The 21779-nt window shown below is 36.4% G+C and overlaps 1 protein-coding gene across 1 annotated transcript; it reads left to right on the top strand.

The window, feature by feature from the left end:
- The first annotated feature begins 560 nt into the window (after window positions 1-560).
- On the top strand, window positions 561-13186 carry Ptp4a2 (protein tyrosine phosphatase 4A2). The gene is made up of 5 exons (XM_076860866.2): window positions 561-665; window positions 3736-3828; window positions 7955-8085; window positions 9278-9352; window positions 10756-13186. The coding sequence occupies exons 1-5, from the start codon at window positions 570-572 to the stop codon at window positions 10862-10864; spliced, it is 504 nt and encodes a 167-aa protein (XP_076716981.1). The 5' UTR covers window positions 561-569; the 3' UTR covers window positions 10865-13186.
- The last annotated feature ends 8593 nt before the right edge of the window (window positions 13187-21779 follow it).

The raw sequence follows: 21779 nt of genomic DNA on the forward strand, positions 1-21779 counted from the left end.
GGCGATTCTGAGCGTGAGGGCAGACTTCTGCCAGGCTCAGCACAGCGTTTTCGCTGACAAGTGAGCTTGGGGGTTCTATGTGCCATAATTAACATTGCCTTGAAGACTCTGGACACCGAGACTGGCCTCAGAAATAGTTGACTTTTTTTTTTTATTGCAAGTATATTTCTTTTAATGACTCCAGTAAATTAAGCATCAAGTAAACAAAAGTGGAAAAACGACCTACACTTTTAATGTGTCTCACTAGTGCCTAAATGTAGTAAAGGCTGCTTATGTTTTGTATGTAGTTGGATTTTTTTGTACTCCGAAGGAATCCATCTGCAGACATTGAGGCCCAAGTTGAATTTGGATTGGTGTGGATTCTAAATACTTCTGCTTGTCTTGAAGAGAAAAGCTTCATAAAGAATAAACAAGTTGAATAGAGAATACTGATTGATAATAGGCATTTTAGTGGTCTTTTTTAATGTTTTCTGCTGTGAAACATTTCAAGATTTATTGATTTTTTTTTTTTCCCCAATTTTCCCCATCATACTCACACACACGCACGCTCACACTTTTTATTTGCCATAATGAACCGTCCAGCCCCTGTGGAGATCTCCTATGAGAACATGCGTTTTCTGATAACTCACAACCCTACCAATGCAACTCTCAACAAGTTCACAGAGGTAAGATTGTAGCATAGTCTACTTTTTGGATTGATATGTAGGTAAAATCTCATTAAAGATTGACCTTGTTTTTTCAAAAAAATCCTTGTAATTTTTGGAAGATTAACCTACCAGAACTGACCTGAATTAGGTTGAATTAGTTATAATAGGTTTTTGAAAGAATACTAATAGAATTTGGGAATACATAGAGATTATCTAGTACAGTTTTTTTCTTGTGTCTTTTTTATATATACAGCTTTTTTTGTCATCCTTTCAATACTAAAAATAACATTGAGCACAGCATGTAGTCAACATTAACAGTAAGCTATTTTATTATGCAGTAATCCATATTTGTGCTTAAGGTGACATATACAAAAGTCCTCTGAGGTATAGGTACTACTATTTCTTTCTAACAAATAACAAAATTGAGGTTCAGAGCCATTTAGTAACTTGCCTAATAATGACATATTATTTGTAGCAAAACTGGCACTTAACCAGGTCTATCATACTAAAACCCACATTATACCTCAAATGTTCTAACCACCCTTGATAAAAAGTCATTCCAGAACTACTTAGTAATAGCAGCCATCATACAAGGTACAGAAACTTGGAGGAAGATTATATCAGATCCTTGATCCCTCTGCCATTAGTAGTGGAGAAATGCTTTACTTCATTTGGTAAACATTTAAATATAAATTTTCAATCATATCTAGGTTATTCAGTCTAAATGTGATTTCTGTTAATGTATGTATGGAGTAGACTTAGCTTGTTGATTTCCTAGGGATTCTCATTTCATGGGTGGCATAGGAGAAGCCAAAAGAGGTTTTTTTGACTTGTTCACAAAATCGTATCAAACTTTTTTTTTCTTAGTACCAGGGGTTGAAACCAGAGGTGCTCAACCAGTGAGGCACGTACGTCCCCAACCCCTTTTAATTTTTTAATATTTTTATTTAGAGACATGGTTTCACTAAATTGCTTAGGGCCTCTCTAAGTTGCTGAGGTTGGTTTTGAACTTGTGATCTTCCTGTCTCTGCGTCCCAGGCCTCTGGGATTTCAAGTGTTTGACAACCATTCAATGAATAACAGCCATTGAAGGTATCAACAGGTTGTCCACCCTCAGTTTTTTGCTTTTTGTGATATTGTGAATGGAACCCAGGGGTGCACTCTTACCACAGAGCAAACATCTCCCTGGCTCTTTTTATTTTTATTTTGAAACAGGGTCTTGCTAAATTGTGAGACTGGCCTCAATTTGGGATCTTCCTGCCTTAATCTCCTGAGTAACGGGATTATAGACTAGGCCACTGCATCTAGCTAGAGTTTATTTTAGTGGGATTTTATTTGTATTTCAAAACTGGTTTTTAAAACTCATTAATATAATATTTATAACTTTCCTAAGTCAGACTTTGAACAATTAAAAATAACTTTACTCTTGAGATAATTCAACAATGGGTACTTTTATAGGATATTACTGTTATTTTTCTTTTCTTTTTTTTTTTTTTGGTAGTTGTAGATGGACAGCATGCCTTTATTTTTTTTGTTGTTGTTTTATTTTTTGTGATTGAACCTAATGCCTCACACATGCTAGGCAAGCGCTCTGCCACTGAGCTACAGCCCCAGTCTTGAATATTTTTGTTGATGCTTATTTTATACTTATAATTCTTTGAGGTTCTTAGCTTCATGTACACAGTATACAAGTTGATTCCAAGGTCTTTGTATCCTCAGGTTGTTCAGTCACTTTTAAGTCTGGCAGAGTTATGTTATACTATTTTTAGCCTTTGGATTCCTTGTCTGTAAACTCCAAAAGTGGCAGTGGCCACTATCCTGCAACTATAAAAAGATAGTAGTCCCTTGAAGATAGGTAGTCATTGGTTCAGGCATTCACCACACAAAGGTTTTTATAGGAAAGAAGCAGGCTTCTGGCTATAGTTGTATTGGCTGTTTGTTTGTTTGTTTGTTTTTTTAAATACCATTTTTTCCTCTTAATTTCAAAAAGTTACTTTTATTTATTCTTTAAAAAAAAAACAATAAATGCTTATTACAAACAAACAAAAAACCAACCAGAAGATACAAAGAGAATAAGACTATTTCAGGGGGATTAAACTCAGGGGTGCTTTACCACTGAGCTACATCCCCATCCCTCTTTATTTTTTTAAGACAGGGTCTGTCAAAGTTGCCAAGACTAGCTATGAACTTGGAATCTTCCTGCCTCAACCTCCCAAGTAGCTGGAAAAATATGTGTGCATCTGGCTTTGTTTTTAAATTGGAGTCTTGCTAAGTTGACCAGGCTGGCTTTGAACTTGAAATCTTCCTCTTCTGGAGGAACTGGGATTATTAGTGTGTGCCTCCATACTCTGCAAGTTAATTATTAATACCTGACTTCTAGATGTTTTTTTTCTGCACATGCATATTTGTAGATATACATATTGATAGGATCATGATATATATTTTATTTATTTGGATTCTGGGGAATTAAAGTGTCCTTTACCACTAAGCTACATCCCATCCCTTTTTCTGTTTTTAATTTGAGAGAAGGTCTTTCTCAATTGCTTTGGGCCTTGCTAAGTTGCTGAGACTGGCCTTGAACTTGCAATTCTCCTTCCTCAGCCTCCTGAGCCGCTGGGGTTATAGGTGTGCCACCTTGTCTGGCTATTTTAAAATATTGTCACCGCCCCCTTAGTATTATTTTCAGTAGCTGTTGTAGCATTCACTGCATTAATATGCCTCGTCCCCTTTAACCAATTTTCTTGTTTTGGGACCATTAATATTATTTCCAGTTTTTCACTGTTCCAAATAGTCTATGATGAACTTATTGCTGCCTGTATCTTTGTGTATGTTCTTACTTATTTCCTTGTATACATTCCCAGAAGTAGAATCTCTAGGACAAAGTGCATGTGAACTTTTAAGGGTTTTGTGTTATGCTAACAAATAACCCTTAGATATGTCTTATTTACCTTCCCCTTATGTGTTATTACAATGAGAATGATTTTTTTTTTTTTAAATAAGATGTCTTACTGTTTTATAATACTACATTTCTAAGCTTTGGATGCTAGTTCTAAAAGCAAGTTCCCTTATAATTGTTTCTTTTTTAAAGGAACTTAAGAAGTATGGAGTGACAACTTTGGTTCGAGTTTGTGATGCTACATATGATAAAGCTCCAGTTGAAAAAGAAGGAATCTACGTTCTAGTGAGTGTGTAGTGTTTTAGTTTTATTTTGTGACAAATAAGTTGTACCTTTCAAATACAGATATTTATAAAACTTGGTGATCAGTAATTTTGCTTTTTAAGCTTATGATAGTAAATACAATATTGATAACAATCTTTAAAATTCCTTTGGATCAGCTGGGTGTGGTGGTGCATGCCTGTCATCCCAGCGATTTGGGAGGCTGAGGCTGAAAGATGGCAAATTTAAGGCCAATTTAAGCAATTTAGGGAGATCCTAAGAAACTTAGTGAGACCCTGTCTCAAAAATAAAAAGGGCTGGGGACATTGCTCAGTGGTTAAGTGACCCTGTTCGATCTCTGAAAATAAAATAAAATTTCTTTGAATTAATTGGCAGTTTTATTCAGTGTGTTCTTAAAGCCTACAAATGCAGAGTATTTTCAACAAATAAAAAGCAAAATTGGGTACACATTATTTCAAGAAAATGGAAATTTTCATTTTGTATCTTTAAGAAAATAATATAGTACTTAGCTTTCATTTCTATGTTACCTATTTGAATGTAACTGGAAATAATTTGTATCAGATATTCTTACCTAACATAGGGAAATATCATCTGCCACTTTGCAAGTACCAGATTATTTACTTAATATTTTGTGGAAAATTTGTAGGGAATAAAAGGTGGGAGAAGAGGTTAAGGAGGAGTGGGAGAAGTGATCTTGTTCCGGAATGATCAGCATAGTTTCTGACACTTTGGTTGGTTGATTGATTGATTGATTGATTGATTTCTTTCTTTTTTTAAAAAATATTTGTGGGATTAAATTTCTTATAATAGTTCAATTTGAGCACAAAGTGGTTGAAATTATTTTAAATTAAATTCCTCTGTAGTATTTATGCTGTTTCCTTAAGAAAATGGAAGACTCAGATTAGTTAATTTTTTTTTTAACCTTCTTCCCTAAATAATAGTCTGAAATCCCAGGAGTGGCTTTTAGGAGCATGTTAGGAAATAAAGTGTATAGTTAGGTGTGTTAGAGCTATTTGATTCGATTGTGGGAAGGCAAGGTAGTAAGAGAAATGGAAATTTTGTAAATAATTAGGAAGAAAGTAATTAGGAAGATATTAGTTCAAGGTTATATTTATACCTTTTACTGAGAGGTAGTTCCATAATTTTTATTTATTATATTGGTCAGTGGTTGGAAAGGCAGTTAATTTGAAGAATAAGTTTTCTCTTAGTAAGGAAGCTGTCTTGTCTGATCCATAAAGCTTCCTCACTTCCATTTTTGTAAAAACAAAAATGAAATAGCCAGACATCATCATCATCATCATCATCATTATTATTAATTGTACTGGGGATTGAACCCAGGGGTGCTTTACCCATTGAGCTACATCCCCAACCCCCCATCTTTTAGTCATTTATTTATTTATTTTAAATTTTTAAATATTTATTTTTTAGTTGTAATTGGACACAATACCTTTATTTTGTTTATTTTTTATGTGGTGCTGAGGGTCTAACCCAGGTCCTTGAATGTGCTAGGCGAGCGCTCTTGTCGCTGAGCCACAACCCCAGCCCAGCCATTTATTTATTTATTTTTTATTTGTAGTTAGACGTGATACTTTTATTTTATTTATTTATTTTTATGTGGTGCTGAGGATTGAACCTAGGTGAGTGCTCTACTGCTGAGCCACAACCCCAGAACCAGTCATTTATTTTTATACAGGGTCTTGCTAATGTTGCTTGGGACCTTGCTAGATTGCTGAGACTGGCCTTGAACTTGTGATTCTCCTGCCTCAGCCTCCTGAGTCACTGAGATTACAGGTGTGCCTCATCCCCTCAGCTGCTGCTGCTGCTGCTTTTTTCAAGTAGTATGGCATCATCATATGCTTGCATTTCCATTTCTAATTTATAGTCCATGGATCGGAAATCACTGAGGGTAAGTGGAAACATGTAAAATGCAGCTCTTTGGGTTTTTTGTTTTTGTTAAATAAAACCAAATATTTAAATTCTGAAATTAAGTCAAATGCAAGTTCATTTCCCTGTATTTTGAGTTATGTTCTCCAGTGGATAAATGAGAAAACTTGTTTTGATGTGTGGCAGGGTGAGAAAGTGACCTTGGATTGATCGTAGTCAGTTGAATCAGTAATGTTAGTAAACATTTTCATGAAATAGAAATGAACTAAAGAACCTAAACTAGTTTGTAGAAGATAATGGTGGGTCTGGGACTTATTCCAGGCCTTTAAATTTAGCTTTTTGTTTTGTTTTAAATAGCTATTATCAGATAAAATTAAAGGTTTAATTTAAGCTTGAAAAAACAAGGATATTTAGTGTTAAACTTGAAATTTCCTTTTCTTACACAGAGTTTTAAAATAGAGTTAATTTACATTTGCCAGGTGAAGCGAGTTTGGAATGTTTCACTGTAAGAGGATCTTCCCCCACATATAAGACCTTTTAATCCTTTGAATGCTCTTTCAAATAAAAGGTCACTGAAGAGACTAATGTTAGTTTTAGCTGTATCAGTTTGAGGTTCAGATATTTCTAAATGAAGAATGCTTTTTCTTTTTTACTTTTTAAACCCATGCCTCCAATATGCTAGGCATGAACTCTTATCTCTGAGTTATACCCCCTAGCTCAGCAATTCTTTTGGGGGGTGTGTATGTGTGTGTTTTAAAGGAACATGAGTAAGGGAAACTTTTATTTTCCTTAAGTAGGTGCATTTTAAGGGCGTATTACGGGAAGTAAGCTCTTGACTAAGGTGCTTATGATTTTACTGCTGTTTACACTTAAATTCTGTAGTGACATTTATAATAACAGTGACAGCCTTTTAATTATGGGGTGTAGTTGACAATTCAAACATAATGTGCTGTTGTGGCTAATGGACTGCGTGAAGTGTTCTAGTGGTGTCAATAATGAGTACAGAATCAATTTAGTGCTCTGTTGCTTTTTTATTTCTCTAGTATCTTAAAGTGTTCTTAGTCAGTCTCATTAGAATAGCCTTGTTTAAAAAAAAAAAAATCCCCAATGGTGTTTTTCCATTTCAGTCTTTGAGAGGAGAGAGGATGTGTAAAATATGATTTCTGTCCATTTGTGTAGGTTTCTCAAGACCTCTTGCTAGGTAGTAAGGAAGAAAAAACTCCTGCATACAACCCAAATTGATGAGTTCAAGAAGGGAAAGGGATATTTGAGAACATGGTCTCCATTTGCTCAGGAGCTTATTATATGATATTGTCTTTGTTAAACGACAAAGATTTAAAATTTAGTCAGAGATTTAAAATTTTGCTACTTGCCTTTTTTTTTTTTAAACCAGTGAGTGAACTTGGAGGCACTCAATCACCGAGCCACATCCCCAGCCCTATTTTGTATTTTTATTTGGAGATAGGATTTTATTGAGTTGCTTTTAGCACTTCACCGTTGCTGAGCCTGGATTTGAATTCTGGATCCGGACTCCTGCCTCTGCCTCCTGAGCTGCTGGGATTATAGGCATCCTTTTTTTTTTTTTTTAAGTTGTTGATGGACTTCTTTATTTTATTCATTTATTTATATGTGGTGAGGAGAATCAAATCCATTGCCTCACACATGTTAGGCAAGTGCTGTACCACTGAGCCCCAGCCCCAACCTCCTGTTTTTTTTTTTTTTTTATAAGATAAAAGATGGTAGTGTGTTTTTATTCACTAATTGTTGAATTTAGTCTTTCTCTAAGAAAAGATATAGTCATCTGGAAGATAATTCTCAAAAATGCTTGTAGAGATTAATGAGACTCCAGTTTGGTATACTTTGCCGGAGTGGACTTTTAAATCATGTTGACATGTGTTTATTCTATTACACTGTCTTGGCTTTAATTATATTTTTTCCCAGTATGTCTACTGCTCAGATAAAATATTTGGGAAAACATTAGCTCTTATGAACTGATAAAGAGATTTCTGTACGATAAATTTAGATGGTTGTGACACTTTGCATTTCATTGAGCAGACTAATTTATTTGGCAAATTAAATTTCAGTCTTAGGTAATTTTTCAGCAATGATCAGAATTGTTTTTAAGAACAGGTACATATGGCATAGTTCAATTAGGCCTGCCCTATCTATTCTGTGCAGCTCTTCTTCATTAGGATGTTAGACTTGGAGAAAATATAATTTGATGTAAGAGGTAATTTCTTTTTAGGATTGGCCATTTGATGATGGAGCTCCACCCCCTAATCAGATAGTAGATGATTGGCTGAACTTGTTAAAAACCAAATTCCGTGAAGAGCCAGGTTGCTGTGTTGCAGTGCATTGTGTTGCAGGATTGGGAAGGTAAAGTTCTACTTTTTTCTCTTATTAATCTGAATTCATTATCATGCCTGAGTAAGCCATTGAATATTTCACTCTGGTAGAAATTTGCATGTATTATTCTAAATAACATTAAATTATTGGAAAAGAAATGAGAGCAAAAATTAGTATAATGATTTTTTTGTCTGATTCTGATAGCATATTGCACTTAAAGAGTTTTTATTTTTCCCCATTTCAAGTAATTGAAGATTTAGATAATTGGAATGGGCAACAGAATTAAAATCATTTTAGAGATTGAGGACTCTAACTTGGTTAATTTTGGATTGAGATGAGTGAAAAGTTTACAGGTGGAAAGCACATGACTAAATTAAACTCTTAAAAGGAGATGTATAGACAGTAGGAATTGACTGATTCCTGGGATGAAGTTGCAACACCCTCATCAACAGCAGATTAAATGCAAATTTATGATGTGCACTTTGACTCAAAACATTGGTGTAAGCTGCCATTGCCTCAAGGTGGTGGTGACTAAGGCTGTTAACCCTTATTTTAGTGTGGACTTTTTTTTTCTCAGAAGGTCCAGTTTCAGTCTGTATCTTGAAGGCTGTTGATAGTATTATAACTTTTCTTAGAGCAATCTTGTTTTTTTATTTTACTTTCTTTTGGGTACTGGGGATTGAACCCAGGGGTGCTTTACCACTCGCCCTTTTTATTTTGAGACAGGGTCTCACTAAGTTGCTTAGGCCCTCACCAAATTGCTGAGGCTGGCTTTGAACTTTTCGATCCTCAGCCTCCCAAATTGCTGGCATTATAAGCATGTGCCATTGTTCCTGGCTAGGGCAATTTTATTACTAGTAGTTGTACTAGTTAGGTAGTATACAGTTGATGCTTTGTAATGTGCTTTTTTAAAACATTGTTTTCTCATATTTTAAAAAATAGAGATAATAGATAATGAGACAATCTGGAGTTATAATGTGATGTTTTAAAAAGTAAAGATATCTTACTATAGGTTTAGAATTTAGTGCTTTACTAAAAAACAGGTAATAGATAGTATAATGGTAGAGATTTTTATTGTATTAGAAAATATCAGATATTTTAGTAGATGGAAGAAGTTAAAGCTCAAACTTTGTTTTGTTTTGGTAATATGCAATCCTGGGTTTTAAAAAATCTTTAATTTCCAAATACTTTTGGATATTTACAAATAGGCTTCTCTTTACAGGGCACCTGTGCTGGTTGCACTTGCTTTGATTGAATGTGGAATGAAGTATGAAGATGCAGTTCAGTTTATAAGACAGTGAGTATGAAGTTTTTATGTTTAGAAACATAGAAAGCAAGATCGTGCTTGATAAAGAATTATGAAAAGTATTTGTAGTATGGAATAAGTTGCTGGCTTTGGCTTAAAGTAATTGTTTGAAGGTATACAAAATTTCAAACAAGTGATAAAGGGACTCAGAACTACAACTCCTAAGTTTAAAGGTTTTCAGATTTGGGTGTCAAATTTGGACGTTGTAGAATATGTTCACTATGTAGTTTGAACATGTAGAGATCTTGAAAATGAATAATTAGTGTCTCATTGATCTAATGCCCTTTTAATAGATTCCAAAATACCTTCCATATGCAACTTTGCTTTACCAAGAGGCAAGAAGAATGTATAGAGGAGTAGATTAATCACCCTATACTCTTGTTCAGGCACAAAATTAGGATGGTAGTACTCAGACAGAACCTTAGCATTGATCTGAAATAATAGGCCATGGCATTTTATTGTCCAGAATTCTTTTGTCAGTTATTGTCTTGCCCTTTCAATCCTTTCTTCTTATTTTGGTACCAGGGATTGAACTCAGGTGCTATTAACCACTGAGCCATATCCCCAGCCCTTTTTTTATTTTGAGACAGGATCTCACCAAGTTGCTTAGGACCTTGCTAAGTTGCTGAGGTTGGCTTTGAATTTGCAATCCTCTTGCCTCAGCCTCCCAAATTGCTGGGATTACAGATTTGTGCCATGGTCCCCAGCTCAACTCTTAAAAAAGAGAAAAGACTGTGTCAGAGGGCATGAAATATATGGTAGTAGCTCCAAGACAGTGACCTATTTCAGTGAATGCCATTTGCCATCTGTGTATGTCTTGAACCTGCTGCTTCATCTGAATGTGTGTGTGTGTTTTTTTTTTAAAGCATCATAAATACTTGGTATTCTAGTCTGAAGAATATATTAATCTAATTGGGAAGAATATAGTTAGATGTCTGGATAAACCATTCTGATAGTGGTGTGGGTTGGGGGTGTGTCTTGGGAATTGAGCCCAGGGCCTTGCATATACTAGACAAGCGCTCTACCACTGAGCTGCATCTCAGACTTTTTTGAGACCAAGGTCTTTATTAGTTAAAGGGCCTCAAACTTTCAATCCTCTGCCTTGGCCTCTTTAGTAGCTGGGATTACAGGCATATGTTACTATATGGAGCCCATTCTGATCTTTATTTAAATATATTGTAATGAGAGTTATCAAAGAAAAAAAAATTTCTGTTCTAGGAAGGCTCAGAAAGTTCATGTTGGCAACTTAGATCTTTAAAAAGGGATGTGGTATGGGATATGTTGGTTTTCAGTAGGGTGGAGTTAGAAAGACATTAGGCCATAAATAATGCATCTTAAGTAAGTCAGAAAGCTCTTTTATTACTTGGTAAAAATTTGCCGTTCTTTATTTTCAGAAAAAGAAGGGGAGCATTCAATTCCAAACAGCTGCTTTACTTGGAGAAATATCGACCTAAGATGCGATTACGCTTCAGAGATACCAATGGGCATTGCTGTATTCAGTAGAAAGAAATACAAACGAAGGCTTATATGATTGTGGCATTTAGAGGGAACTCTTGGTACCTGGAAATGTGAATCTGGAATTTACCTGTGTCATCGAAATAGTGTTGGATACAGTACTCCTCAACCACTCTTCTTAACAATTAGGAAAAAGTAAACAAATAAGAAATCCCTCTATAACGTGAATAAAATGTTTAAGAAAAGAAAAAAAAAAGAAAGAAAAAAGGGATTAATTCAGTGAAGGATGATTTTTCTCCTGGTTTTGGAATTTTAATTTCTGCCAGGATCGAATTATTTTAATATCTGTCTTTTTTAACTTTTTCAGAATAGGTCTCTAAGGAAAACCAGCAGAATATTAGCCTGTGCAGAACCACCTGTTTGGGGAGCACATCTTTCATTATGCTTGGCACATAGATTTCCCTGTGGTGGGATATTTGGGAGGAGGAAAGAGGTGCATTTTCCCCCTCTTCTTTGTTTTCTCTTGTCCCCTCCTTTCCTCTGATACACATTGTAGATGGACTAGGAGAAGCCCTTATTGCTATAGATTTGCGTGCAGTCTGGCAGCCTTAAGCCCATCTGGGCACTTTTAGAGGAAAAACAAACAAAAAATGTTAAAAAACACCAAAAAAAAAAAAAAAAAAAGGCATGCAGGTGGTTTTAGTCTTTACTGATGATGGAGTGTTCATCTTAGTTTCTTTTCCTCAAAGCCTTGATCTAACATTAGGCAAAGTAGCCAAGAAACTTTTGTTTTGGTAAATTAGTGGGGAAATAGCATTTGAAGAGGAATCTTTATTCTCAAAGAACTTAGCTGAGAGTAGAATTCTTCTCTTTACCAACCAGTGATGCTAAGTGAGTATCCCAGAAACTTGTTTTCTGAAGAGGACAGCTCTAGTTCATTACTAAAAATATGTTCAGGCTGAGAATTAGCACACTCTACAAACAGTAGAATTGTGGACCATAGCACTACTCTGATTTTCTGTCTAATGATGTCAGGGAATACTGGTAGCTTAAAACTTTTACTTCAGGACTTAATTGTACTCTGAATTTTCGGAAATGGTCAGAGGAGCAACAGCAAATTCATAATATTTAGGTCTTGAGAAATGCCTGTGGTGATCATTTTTCAAACTATTCCCTATATGTATAGTTCAGTTGAACCACTGATTGCCTTGTTATTTTCTTTCTAGGTTCTTTTTGAGATTAAAAAAAAAAAAAAAAAAAAAAAAAAAAAAAAAAAAAAGCCACTGTAGAACCAGCAATGCTGTAAACAGGGTAGAAGATACCAGGCAACCCAATGAGTAGCAAAGGGACTGTGTTGCTTATGAAGTGGTATAGTAGCATTTTTGCAAATCTCTGCTGGGTTCAATGTGCTGATTTAGAAAGAAAAGCTGTTTTTCTCCTCATTTGCAGAAGGCAGTTATGACCAGGCTGTATTGACAAAGCAAGTAGAAGGGCACCATCAGGGGTTCTTGCACTCTTTCACCTAAATATTAAATAATAGTGCCCTGCTTCTAAGGCTCTGAATACAGGCTTAGAGTCATCTTGTCTTGCTGGAGTTTGCTGTGCAGAGCCATAAGCTTTCCATTTTGTTAGTGTCAGCTAGGCCAGTAGGAATGGCACAGGACCTCGTCTCTCACTGATGATACCTCAGACGTTGGCCGGCTATGTGAACTGCCTATTTCCTATTGCCGGAGTTGTTTTCGATTTTTAACTAAATACAAATCTGTAGATTCTCCTCTCCCTCATCCCAGCAAACAAAGCAAAATAATGCTTTTTGACATTGTTTCTAGAATTTTCAAGTAAAAAAATGATGGTACTATCCAAAATTCTTTTTATTTCTGAACATGACAATAGATTCCTTTAACACAGACTCGAGATCAAATCAAAATATCATAGCCTCTAAGTTCAGATATACTTTCAACTCTTTGGATCAATGCCATCAGAAACCTTTTCCATTTGACATGCTCTGAATGTTGTTTGTGGGGGGGGGGAGTATAGGTGTGTGCATTCACATGCATGCAGCCTCCATCAGTACCAGTGCCTGCCCGAGTTAGGAGAACTACATTCCTGGTTCTAAGCAAGAAGAAGAGTATATAAAACAAAGTGAAACATTAGCCCTCATTTTATTTTAAATTACAGACTAATGTTAATTGTTCTCAGAACTGGATTTTTTCATCAAAACATTTTTTTCCTTTGGATTTAATGAAGTATTGCTAGCTGAAGCCAGTTTGACATGGTGAGAGAGATGTCAGACTGATGAAAGGTATGCAGCCTGATTTAAAACCAAACCCTGAACCCTTTTAAAGAACAATAAAACATATTTTACACGTTCTTTGTGCATTTTTTTCCCCTCCAAATGGAGTTTCATATGCGCCCCTTTTCTCTTGCTATTCTGAAGATCTGTTTTGTGCCTGTTAATTTACTACAAGGAGGTGAAATTTGAGGTTGGGAAGTACAAAGACTTTGTACCATCCAGGTCTTCAATAAGGGAAAACTTAACCATAGTCGAGATAGAACTGGTACTTTTCTGGTTTAGTTCTTGGTCACCACAGTGGGAATTCAGCATCTTGTCTCATTTGAAAGGATTTTTTTTAACACCTAAACAAATTTTAATGAAGCGTTAATAAATTTTGATGAAGCATTGCAAGTTTTTATTTAAACCCTTGAAGAGCAATTGAGAATAGCAAGTTTACATATTGTAGGGTTTGGGGGTAGGAAATTTCCCTTTAATTATGAATTTGCATTTATACATCTGGATAGCCTATGTGTTCAAAGTATTAAGAGTTAAAAGGTAAGACGGATCCTACTTTGGAGTATCTCAGTCTAGAGAGGGGAATCGGATATGTAGACATAAACAGTTATAATGGGTGGTTGAACCACTGTGTTACCTATAATTCATTGATCTTTTTGCCTGTCCAATTTTCATCTTATTTTAACCTTATTACCTAGCTTAGATTCTGTGGTCCACTGTGATAATCACTGTTGGCTATATAAAATTGCCTTGCCTTGTCTCATGATACTGATAGACTCCACTTTAGGTTAAGTTCAGTGTCCTACCTTATTTAAATTTTGTGCAACTGAATGCATTGATTTGGTCTTTGTCATGACTTCTTGTAAATCTCATAGTCCTACTACATTATTTCCATTTTCTATTCGCCTTGAAGACTAAAATACATCATCACTCAGTTTCCAACCCCATAAGCTTAGAAAATAGAAACAAAACTTCCACAGGTTCCTACTCACCCACCTGCATCTGTGCTACACTTTAGTTACAGATTTTTCTTCATGTTTTTTCTCCCTTCTAATGGTGGGGATTGAATCTGGGCCTGACACATTGCTAGGCAAGCACTCTGCCTCCATCTTTTTTAGTTAAAGCTCTTCCTCTTGTGACTAGGTTCCATTTCTTATGTGTTCAAAGGGTCCGAATTTAGGCATTCCTTCTCCTGTTCATTATCTTTTCTTTCTGTTAAATCATTCTCATCAGCTTTCAAACATGTTCTTATTTCTTGCATTCTAAAATCCTTGTTTAAACCCACATCTACACCTTCCACTACTATTCTTTTCTGCTGTTCATAGCAAAACTCCGAAGTTCTACTTTCTGTTTTTCTCTTTTGAGCGCACTTAAAATGAGGGTATTAACTCCATGGGAACTTTCCATATATACACCATCAGAATCTCTGTGGCACTTGAATCCAATAGTTAATTCTCATATAAGTTTTTTTTTTTTTTTTTTTTTAATCTCCAGCACTGAGAATTGAACCCAGCGTTGCGCTACCATCAAATAACATCCCCAGCTCTTTTTTGTTTTGGGTTGCATCTTGCTAAGTTGCTGAGGCTGTCCTTGAACATGGAATCCTCCTGCCTTAGCCTCCTGAGTTGCTGGGATTACAGACAAGTGCCACTGTGCCTTGCTTCTCATAATATTTTTGACCTGTTAACAGGACACGGTTGATTATTCCCTCTTTGAAAGTTCTTTAGCAGAAAAGTGCACACCCATTGCCCCCCCACCCCCAACATGATGTCCATGTCCTAAGTCCTTGGAACCTGTGAATATTACTTTACATGGCAAAAGGAATTAAGTAAATGGGGTTAAGAGTTTTGAGATGGGAAGTGTCTCCTGAGTGATCTGGGAGAACCTGATCCAATAGCATGGGTTCTAAAAGCAGAGAACCTTTCCTGGCTGAAATTAGAGATACAATGTTGCTGGCTTTGAAGATGGAGGAAGGACCCATTTGCCAGGGATTAAGGGCAGTCTCTGGAACATAGAAGGGGCAAGGAAACAAGGAATCCAGCCTGCCAACACCTTCACTTTAGTCCTACATGGGCCTTCTATAGAACTGTTAAGATAATAAATTTAGGGCTGGGGTTGTGGCACAGCGGTAGAGCACTTGCCTAGTATGTATGAGGCACTGGGTTTGATTCTCAGCACCATATAAAAATGTCAAAATAAATGTCTATCAACAACTAAAAAATTTAAAAAAAAAATCTATTTGTGGTAATTTATTAAAGCAACAGTAGAAAATGAGTACAGATAATTTGTAGTTGGACACAATATTTTTATGTGGTGCTGAGGATTGAACTCAGGGCCTCGCTTGTGCTAGGCCAGCACTCTACCACTAAGCCACAATCCTAGCCCATTCCTTCATTTCTCTATCTACGTGAACTTTATTCTCTGGACTCTTAGACCCATGTTCATTGCCTCCTTGAGATCTCATAATTGTTTTGCATTAAAACTTCAATTTCTACTCAAATTTCAGTTAGGCTTTTGTGAGCACCCAATTGCCTCCACCATATCACAGGCATGCACCACTGTCTCAAACTTTTGATTTGCCTCCCCGCCAGAACATAAGCTGTGAAGGGGGTGGATGGTTTTTGTTGCATCTGTTTTGTTCACCATATTTTCAGCATGTAGATTGGTGCTTGGCACATAGCAGATGCTCAATAGACATTGAGTGAAAGGGCGCTCATAGAGGCATAAATGAGCTATGGTACTAGGGTTTAATACAGGTGCACTGGAGCACATGAGGTTCCATACTGTCATGTTTGAGCTGTTTTTTTTTCATTTTTTATGATACTGAGAACCAAGGACACACTATCACTGAGCTTTTTTTGCGGGGGGGTACTATGGGTACTGAGGATTGAACTCAGGGACATTCAACCACTGAGCCACACCCCCAGCCCTATATTTTTTGTATTTTATTTAGAGACAAGGATTTCACTGAGTTGTTTAGCAGCTCACCTTTGCTGAGGCTGGCATTGAACTTGCGATCTTTCTGTTGCAGCCTGGGGATTACAGGCGTGTTCCACCTGCGCCTGGCACCACTGAGCTTTTTCACTTTTACTTTTTATCCCCAGATTTTATTTTTGAGACAGGGTCTTGATGAGTTGCTGGAGCTGGCCTTGAACTTGAGATCCTCTTGCCTCAGCCTCCTGAGTCACTGGGATTACAGGTGTCCATGCCTGGCTTGAGCTGGGCTTCAAAGTAAGAGAGTTTGATGCACAGTGAGATAGCTCTTCATATCCTCTCGGGTGGGTATAATAAAAAAGATGGACAGTCACTTGGCGTGAGTGGAGAAATTGGAATTGCTGCTGTACATTGCTGGTGATAATGTAAAATGGTAGTGCAGCCAGTTTTGAAAATGATTTGGCTTTTTTTTTTTTATCAGAAAGTTAAGAGTTGCCATATATATGACCCAGCAATTCCTATATAGTTAGTATCCATTTCTAGATATATTCCCAAGAAAATTGGAAGCATTACTAGTCGCCTGGGGTGGGGATGGAAAAGACTGTAAATGGATAAGAGTTTCTTTTGGGGATTATGAAAGCTATCTGGAATTAGTAGAAACAGTTGTACAGCTGTGTGACTGTACTAAAAGCTACTGAATTGTACACTTAAAGATTGGGCTGAGAGCCAGGCATTGTGGCATTGTGTAATCCCAGCCACTTGGGAGGCTGAGGTAGGAGGATTTCAAGTTCAAAGCCAGTTTCAGCAACTTGGCAAGGCTTTAAGCAACTTAGTGAGACCTTTCCTCAAAAAATAAAAAAGGGCTGGGGCTTAGTGTTAGAATATGTACTCATCATGTGTGAGGTTCTGCTGAGTTCAATCCCCAGTAAGTGTGTGTGCCTCTATACACACATGTATTTGTGCATCTATAACACATGATACACTGTTCTAGGCGCTAAGGATATAGTAGAAAACAAGTCAAATTCTGCCCTGATAGGGTTTAACTTTTAGTAGAGAAGATAGAGAATAAACAGCTAATACATTTTTGGGTAGTAACCAGTGCTCTGAGGACAGGGAGAAAATAAAGCATGGAAGGGATAGGGACAAGGGCTGTAGTTGGTCAGGGAGCATCAGTGAAGAAGGGGAAAGAGGCTACTTTGTGCACATGCTATGTGAAGATGTGCCAGTGTTTCCTGAGCACCGTAACTATGTGTTTAAGCTTCAAAAAGTAGGCTTGGTGTGTCAGAAATAGCAGTGCAGGTAGTACAGTTAGAATACAGTACGGAAGGAAGGAAGGCAAAATTTAGAGACTACCTCATGTTGATTTGGTGAGGCTAGGTAGATGGTTGGAATCATATTGCAGAGAGTATTATGTATCAGAAATTAGAAAGTTAATCATTTCTGAATCTGGAGGAGACATCAGACTAAACTCTGGTTTATTCAAAATGTCCATGACCAGGTACCACTCGGATCATTCTGAATCAGAATTTCTCACTGTGAATCAACTTCCGTCACTGGGGAACCATTGAAGTTTGCTAAGCCCAGCAGTTATATAGTCAGATCTATGTTCAAAAAGGTTATTCAAGAATCTCCTTAGGGGCTATACTTGTAAACTCTGTGCCTGATTTGTACTACGGATGAAATAATGTCAGTTGAATGAATTAGAGAGGGTAGAAACAGATCCTTTTGAGTGGTGGTTGATGATGGGGCCCAAGTGGTTCAAACAGAGGTGTTGGGGCCTTAAGTAAGGAAGCAGCAGCAGAACAGGGTAGAAGGCTTCTCTTTTAACCATCAGAAACTAGATCTACGTGAAAAGCTGACCTGTATATCTACATTCACATTTCAAGGGATTAAATACATCCAACTGGGATATCTGGCCGTGGAAAAGACTTGTAACCCCTCACTCTCCATCTGCCTCTAATTTTCTCCACAGATCACACATGCAAATGAAAACAATTTAAACACTTCACTTCTTGCAACCTTGCCAACCACTTGGGAAAGGTCTTTGACAAATGTGACAATGTGGTATTAGCCATACCATTTATGTCTCCTTTGCTGTTTTAGTATTAGGGAGTTGAAAAGATAGGGGAACGAGGGAATAATACTAGTCAACAACTGTCTAGTACTATTATGTTCAGAATTTCATATTCCTGATTAGATTTAAAATTCATAAGTTTCCACATAGGCCTCATTGCTAATCCCACTTTATAGATGTGGAAACTGAGAAGTGAAGTAATAGCAAGCAGGGTGGCAGGGCCAGTACTGTAGTCTGGGACTGCCTTGATTCTAAAAATGTACTTTACTCCTCAGCTGTACTGTCACAGTAGAGTAGCAGTACAGTAGAGTTGCTCAGGGTGTTGCCGTGAGGTTTTGTCTTCAATAAGAATTCCTTTTAGGGGCTGGGGTTGTGGCTCAGTGGTAGAGCTCTCAGCACGTCCAAGGCCCTGGGTTCGATCCTCAGCACCACATAAAAAATAAAATAAAGGTTGTTTGTCCAACTACAACTAAAATATATATATATATATTTTTTTTTTTTTAAAGAATCCCTTTTAATTGAGCTGCATCTTGATATTAAGTGCAGGGTCAGGTAGGGGTTGGCATACTCCTGTGCATGCATGTGTATAGCAATTCTGACTTGTCAGTGGATTTAACTTGTACAAATGATGTGTAATGGTCCCTGCCAGTAGCAAATCAAGATGTTTGAGCAGAGTGTTTTATAGTTTATAATTGGCTTCCTATTACTGTTGGCTGCTGCTCTTGCACATAGAGTATTAGTCCAGGATTGGTATTTGATTTAAGAAATTTTCAAATTGATTTTATCTTCAGTGCATTAATGCATGGCCTAAATTCCTGCAAAGGCATTAGATAACCAGCCAGGACATGCTTTAGGAATCGTAACTGGATCTCAGTTGCCAGTGGTACAGCTTTTATTCAGCAGAGATGTCACTTTTCTGAAAACACTTTCTGCCTAAGCTCTGTGACTTATATTTTAGGGCGTCTCAAGTTTAGGTCCCTTGAAATTGGAATGCATTCCACAAATCATGATGAAACATACTTATGGGAATTTGTCAACATGAGTAGATTTGATCACTATCTTCCTTTTGGGTTCAAACACATAAATATTTAAAGAATGGTATAAAAATCAGTCTCATTTTCAAGAGGGCACAATTGTAATGCCTTTTAAAATCAGGAAATATGAAATATAACCCCAGTAATTAAAATATTATAAATATGGCTGAGTACATGGAAAACTGGAGGATATTCTGCAATTTTATGAGGATTAGCAGAGGTAAATGTTTCTAGTTAATTTTTTTCAACTCTAGAAGTGCAGAATAAATCACAGCTGCATGAAAATACCAATTAATCATCATCTAATGCTTTTATGCAAATGATTATATTTGACTTTCATTTAGAGTTGCCATTAACACCTGGAACCCTAAGATTGATAACAGGTAAAAATCTAATGAATGCATAAATTAAGGATTTGAATCATGTTAGATTAATTTATAGCCCCTTTATTCATAAGTCCCCTTGAAATCTAAAAATCATGGATGAGACAGAAGATGGAGAAGAGGAGAGATAGCCTTTGAACTTACACACTTTTTAATGGTGAAAAGGATGACTTGGAAGAGCTAAACTCTTCAAGTATTTTTTCCTACCTGTCACAATAATTCGTTCATATGTCAGGCCTGTGTATATTACAGAAGACTAATTGTTTCATGTTCTTATTTGATACTGGCCTTTTTTAAAAAAAAAATGAAAATTTCCCTTCCTATATATTTTCTTTGTTTTAAAAGATTTTTTTTTCAGAATGAAAATTTAAATTGGTTTCTTATAGAAGTTTTAAAAAATGAAGAAAAAAAAAATCCTCATTGTCCAGCCATCCAGAGACAACCATTATTAATCTTTTGATGTATACTTTTCACCTCCCACTAGGTATAGTTGTAATTATGTAACTATGTATCTTGTATTTTCACATATATATATTCTGAATAATACTTACAATTTTATTGTAAGTATATCATTTGCCAGGCACTGTGCTCAGTGTTTTAAGTATATTATCCTTTGAGTGGTAGGTGCCATTTTTTTCCATTTTACATACTAGGCTATGAAAGCTCAGAGAGGGTGAGTAGCTTGCCCAGTACCACACATGTAGTAAATGGCAGAGCCAGACACGCTAACCTGAAATGTCTAACTTAGAAACCTGATCATATTATTACAGTGTGCTCCCCTTACATTCAATAAGTGGAAGCTATGATTATTAACTGAAACCAGATTGATCCCAGAATATATTTCCTTCTCTGTGATCTCAAAAATGAAAGCTAGTCATTCAGTAATGACCTATGTACTACAGGCCAGTGGGAACTGAGGGGTTACCTCTCTATAGTCAAGTCCAGACCATTGCTTTTTCTCCTTGAGCAATCCTATCTTGAGAATGTGATTGTCAGGCTGTTATAGCCACTATCCCCATTATTGCTGACTGCCACCCTCCCCATCACTCAATGCATGGAGTTCCTTGGACCTCGAAGATCTACCCTAAGTTATTCTTTTATCCTCTGAATTCAGTGCCTCTTTTAGCTGTCTCAGCTCTGAAGCCTTTAACCTTAATCCGAATGACCTATTCCCATGAAGTGGAACTGCTCTGCCTCTCATTAGTCAGGAGATTTGCCATCGTCTAAGGAGAGAACAGCTATGTGTATGTGTGTGTATTTATGCATGTGTTTATATGGACACACTCATACATACATAAATTAGTTTGCTATAGATTTTACTGATGTAAAAAAGATATAACAATTAAAAATAATAATTGCTTTGGTTAATTTCTGCCAAACTTTTATGTTCTGGCCAATCTATAGTTGAAATTGACCAACCCAATATAAATTTATTTTCCTTTATGTTTAAGACTCAGAAGTAAAACAATGAAGTGATATCAGAATTTCAGTTACTCATCAGAGATGTGAGAAACTTCTCTGTGGAATTGGATAATAGTTTTTGAATGTTGGAAGACTATTTCCTCAATTTTGGGTGCAAATTTTTGTGCCATTATGATGTAATGGTTATAGACATGTTGTACTTTCAAGTTCAATCTGCATCTAACATTTTCTCCACTACTTTCTTAAGTCTAGACAATCAACAAAACAACTCAAGCACTGATTTGTAACTCTTGCTAATTTTCATGGTATAAAGTCTTGCTGTGGTCAATTTCAAGCTACTGGTTGATGTCACTAAACATAGAGTTGGGGATGAGTGCAATAGCTCAGCATTATAGTATTTCCATCATATAGATACAGAAAATACAAAAGCATAGGTAGAGTAAAATAATTAGGAAGTTATGACTTTTAAGAAGTTTTAAATTTTTTGTTAATTTCTCTACATTATAATATTTAATGTTGACTGTATTTAACTAACTTGCAAAATTCCTGAAACTTAATGGTAAACTCACTTGATGTGAGCTGCCTCTAGCATATCCTGTGTCTAGTCATCTCTGCACCTACTCTGACCACAACCCATCGATCCACCCTCTTACTTTCTCACCTGTAGCAACACACTTACTCTTTGATGAACTTTCTATTCACTCCTCAACTCATCATTACATGACTTTTGTCCTTTCCATAGTGGATTCTGCAAGAAAATACTCTTTTTCTTCCACCTACCTCCTAAGTTCCTGTGTTCCTCAGGATTCTTTTTGGATGGTTTCCT

Source organism: Callospermophilus lateralis, chromosome 7 (assembly GCF_048772815.1).
Source record: "Callospermophilus lateralis isolate mCalLat2 chromosome 7, mCalLat2.hap1, whole genome shotgun sequence".
Lineage (NCBI taxonomy): Eukaryota > Metazoa > Chordata > Mammalia > Rodentia > Sciuridae > Callospermophilus > Callospermophilus lateralis.

Coding starts and splice junctions, on each gene's coding strand:
- Ptp4a2 (XM_076860866.2), top strand. CDS start 570: ATGAACCGTCCAGCCCCTGTGGAGATCTCCTATGAGAACATGCGTTTT. Junction 3,829..7,954: donor AAGAAGGAATCTACGTTCTA/GTGAGTGTGTAG, acceptor ATTTCTTTTTAG/GATTGGCCATTTGATGATGG. Junction 9,353..10,755: donor GCAGTTCAGTTTATAAGACA/GTGAGTATGAAG, acceptor CTTTATTTTCAG/AAAAAGAAGGGGAGCATTCA.